The sequence below is a fragment of the Anarrhichthys ocellatus genome, unplaced genomic scaffold, assembly GCF_004355925.1.
Source record: "Anarrhichthys ocellatus isolate YVR2014 unplaced genomic scaffold, GSC_Weel_1.0 scaffold65, whole genome shotgun sequence".
NCBI classification, from domain to species: domain Eukaryota; kingdom Metazoa; phylum Chordata; class Actinopteri; order Perciformes; family Anarhichadidae; genus Anarrhichthys; species Anarrhichthys ocellatus.
In genome coordinates, this window is record NW_022280095.1 from 1162430 (window position 1) to 1167225 (window position 4796).

Below are 4796 nucleotides of genomic sequence, written 5' to 3' on the forward strand. Positions count from 1 at the left end.
CTCTCTCTCTCTCTCTCTCTCTCTCTCTCTCTCTCTCTCTCTCTCTCATCACAACTCAGAGACTTATATCACCACCCATGAGAAACGACAGCAGCCGTATTAAACTAATAACGCAAATGGTATGCATTAGCTTCATCTCCCGTTTAAAAATTAAATGAAAACATACCCAGCAAAATAAGAAATGCCCTGATGCACTAAACATCTCTTCCTGGTAGTCAAAGCAGCTTGAAGTATATTCCACAAATGATATTTGTTCCAGATCTGACTGGAACTTCAAGTTCTCGTGCCGTAAATGCTTCGATCTAAAACCTGAAATTCACTTGTCGATCAAGTTATGGCTAACCACAACACACCTGCTGCTCACTCGTCTTTTCTGAGAAGCAAGAGTTGCTTAATACATGGAGGAATAAGACTGTTTGTTACACAGTTAGTTGAAATAGATCTTCGCTTAAGTTACGAGACCTTTTGACCAACGCAAGTGTGTTTTTTTTTTATGTTTATCAAGTCGGTTAAAAAGGACAATCAATCCAGCAAATGAGTTCTACACACATGCAATGCACAAAACTTTGACCTCAGACATATGGAAAAGACAACAGCTTAGCAGAGAATATATGAGCAAAACAATTAGAGGCAGGCAACAAGTAGAGAAGTAAAAACCCCGGCAGCAATACCTTTTCCATCGTCAGTCCAACACACGCATTTCCTAATCATTTCCAACAGAGAGGAATTTTTACCCTTTCACAAAATGTACTACATCCCAGACTCGCCCTCGATCACATTGAGACAGGAGTACAGCATGAGGGAGGAGCGTGGAGGCGAGCACAAACCTGCTCTCACAGCCGTCAGCTGGAACCACGCACAGTGAGAGCCAGGATAAACAGATTACCCATATCCACATAACCTGCCGTACAGAAACACATGACGCACACGTACATACACTTGGTGTATTAAATCTTGATATGTATTATACACATGTATACGTATATATACACACACATTTGGATGGCATGTACTTGTGAATATCAGTGAACACAGAAAGAGGGGAGGGGAGGGAGGAGAGTCTTGAAGTTCAGTTTCATTTGAAATCAGGGAAACATGCAAATCCATAAATCCCTATGAGGAATGATGGGATATACTCCATGACACAGAGAGAGGGGGACTTTAATCATTTAATCTGAAGCTAAAGGATGTTATGACACGAGTCTTCACCAATCTACAGTATGCTTGAACATACATTCATTAGACTGCAAGCTTCCTGCTAGACAACTCTGGGAAGTTATAAGGGAGAGGAAAGTGTCAAGTGCGAGGCATTTTCTTTCTTTAAAACAGTAGTCACCATCGGGCATTAATAACAGAACATAAGAAAATGCAGTTTTGCACATTTAAATTAACCTAAATTGGAGATCACATTATCACACTATATACACACACACACACACACACACACACACACACACACACCTATTGATGGCTGAATACTGAAATATTCCAACCAATATTGTTAATCGTACTTGATTCATTTTGAACCAGATCCGTTGTTGGTTGCATGCTTAAACATAATTGTTGTCTTGCAGTCTTCATGAGTCGGCACAGTGCTCCCTCTAGTGGAAGACTTTGAGAAGACAGTAACAACTGGGACAAAGCTGTAAGGCCCAACTAGAGGGCAGTAAGAAGAAGCAGGTTGAGGGACAATTTATAAAAAAGAAAGAAAGAATAAAAGATTTTAAGGCTAAAGATACACAAAATGTATGCATTCTTAGCAGTCAGTAACTACATTAAACAAATGCACTGCCTGCAAGGAGCTAATTAACCTGAATTATACCATCAGGAGTTAATCAAAACAAATCTTGATGGAAACGGTCCCCTCCACCCTTCACACAATGAATAATGCATTTCATATTTCAAATACCCCAAAGCCAAACTGATAGAGGTTTGTAAATTATAACCAGCACTCGTCAGTGACGATGACTACACCTTGGAGAACACTATAATCACAGTCATCTCCATTATCGCAGGCAATCACCGTCTTATTCTCCAGTTTGGTTTTTCATATCGAGGAGGTGGCTCTGTGCTTTGTCTAAAATAATGAACCTCCCTTTTTCCTCCGGCTAGCCAGACACTCATTTATCTCCACTAAATGATGTGAAACACTGTGGAGAATGAAGTAATTAGAGTGTGGGGATAATTAAAACTGTTCCATTTTGCCTCCTTTTCCTCAATCTTGCCACCGTGTGACTGCAGGCGGTGGGTGAAATGAGGTAAGACGCAATCTTCAGCACTTTGGAGGCTTTCCAAAGAGCAGAGTGGGGAAACAAAACCATGGCAAAAAAGGGCAACCCAAATTTAAAAGGATAAATAACATGTTTTTTTTTTTTTAAGTTCCCAGGGAGTCTGTGGCAAGTTCCTCTCATTTATTTTAACAAGAGTTAGCATCCAAGTGCTCCAGGTCAGGGCCCACAGTCGACTGGATAGCTATAGGGAGCGGAGCAGTTTGAGAGCCAACGGCAGCCTCCTACTGTTTATGTTAAGGAGCGGCAGGGTGTTCGTGAGGAGGAAGAGGGTAAACAAGGAGAGGAAGTCACAAGGAAACTAGGACGACAGAAGAGAAAGAGTGTTCAAACCAAAGATAATGAGAGAGGATTATCAGAAAGGACAAAAAACACTGAGCTGTCACATCTGACAAAGGACATGGTCACATTGTTGTACTCAATTATAGGGACAAAATATATGACAATAGATCAAGTAGCCAAGTAAAATGAAGGGTAGAGAGAAAGGAGGATGAAAAAATGAGGCCAAAACAGACAGCAGATGGAAATTAGGAGAGATACAAGACAGCACACATTAAGACTGGAGCAGGAAGCGAGACACTGAAAGGTGAAGATCATGACTTTCCAGAGCTTTGTTAATAAAATTGCACACTCTGATGTACCGTTTTGCCCTGTACTGCCTTGCAGGGCTTTTTTTTCTTCTTCTATTTGTATGTGTAATAGCATCCGATGATAAACCAAGAAGCCCGTGACAAAGCATTAAACACCAAGGGACAACATATTACAGACATGGGTAAGCAATATCTGAGTCTCAAGCCTTACTGTGTGTCCAAAAGAGACTAAATTATTTCACACGTATCATCATGAACAAACCTATTGGTTGAGGAACAAAAATAAATTGTACTCATTTTGTGCCGACTGAAGACTTGACTGTTTTTACTTAATTTGCATATACAAATGTTGCCCTCGTTTAATGGTAATAAGATGCTACAATGAGTTTCTTTCACTATAGAAAACAACATACAGCTAGTCTGACACCAGTGACATTGCATAATCTTTAACACATTAAAATGATTAAACTGCACACTTTCCAAAAAGCTTTTATATAAAGATGACATGCTGCATTTTGTGTTTCACTTGTTAGAATAGATTTGAATGGATTTCTTCTTGCATGTAGAAACACTATGAGCTTGGAACAGCAAAACCGCTTTAAATGTTAATTAGAAGCTGTGCGGAGGTTCAAACTGTTGTAAAGTTTAACAAGTTTAGAACTGCTGGATGTTTTCCCCACATTACGTGCACCAAATGAGACTTAAAAGCCTCTCGTCCTTATTCAGCCATCCTGGCAACCCTATCTGTCGGTATTTCTCTCATCTTCGCATACTTTGCTTCAAACGAATAATGGCACATTGGAGTCACAGAACCACCACTGTCCCACCGGACTGGAGCCGGCTCTGACCTCCCCCATTAGTTCGCCCTCGAGACTGAAGCTCACTGACACATATCCGAGACAGAACACAGCGCTGTCCCTTCCCTCTCCTCTTTTGTCCATGTCTGGGATATCGACAGAGAGGTACAAAAAAAAAAAAAAAAAAAAGAAGAAAATTGTTTCCGGTGGTTACTGGTTATCAGACATTGCCATGGTAATGGAAGTGACAACCGTATCCAAGGGAGACCGGCTGGCACTACGGCGCGTCCCAGCAATCACCGCGCCGACCCTGATCAGACCCGACATAATCTTAATTAGCCAGTGATGCCGTTCACTCACCTGTCTGTCCTCATCGCTGTGCTCCAGACCGCGCGTGCACACACACACACACACACACACACATCTGTTCATGTGCTAGGACTGACACACAAGCTATTGAACACACCACAAAATAATCCTGCAATATGTTGTCAGCACTGTATGAAAACAAATCTGTTATTTATGTAAGAATACGATAATGGTTACAGTAGGTTGTAGTTGTCAAAAGAAATATAAAATGAACTGCATGACTTAATCATCAAGTTAAGTTCACTACAAAGCAACTTCAAGGCAGTTATGAGTGTGTGAACTATGGCTGTGTGTGCGCGTCAGACCACTTACACGCTTGTGTCAGATCTTTCAGTTGCAAAACAGTCTTTGTGTAAAAGGTCACAAGTATCACATAAGAAAAAGCCTGTGAACATTTTCCAGCTTTCTCGTTCCATACACACAAAACAATCTGACACGAATGAAGAAATATTTAGGATAAGGCCTGCCAAAGGGTTTTCATATGATCATAAACACATGGACTCTCAGTATTTGTTCAAACGTACATCCAGAATGTGTTGAATAGTTGGTCAGTGATATCAGCGTTTTCATTTTTCTGTACGACAGATCTGAGACAAGAAACAGGGAGGAATTAACCACACTGCTGCTGTAGTCAGCAAGCTGAAAGATGGCAGCACAATAATGCAGCTAACCAGCCACTTCAAACACCAGCATTGATCCACAGGTCACACACACACACACACACACACACACACACACACACACACACACAC

General features: G+C 41.0%; 1 protein-coding gene across 3 annotated transcripts in view; it reads right to left on the reverse strand.

Moving 5' to 3' along the window:
- The window catches only part of LOC116397293 (T-lymphoma invasion and metastasis-inducing protein 1-like), a 49325-nt gene that overhangs the window by 11346 nt on the left and 33183 nt on the right, over positions 1–4796 (reverse strand). Inside the window, exon 1 of one of the 3 annotated variants that reach the window (XM_031872580.1) lies at positions 672–4769. The exons of the other annotated variants lie outside the window; for them this stretch is intronic. Within the exon in view, the coding sequence (XP_031728440.1) occupies positions 672–680 (9 nt within the window). The 5' untranslated portion in view covers positions 681–4769. Of the gene's footprint in view, positions 1–671; positions 4770–4796 lie in introns of those variants that run through there. 3 annotated transcript variants of the gene reach the window in all.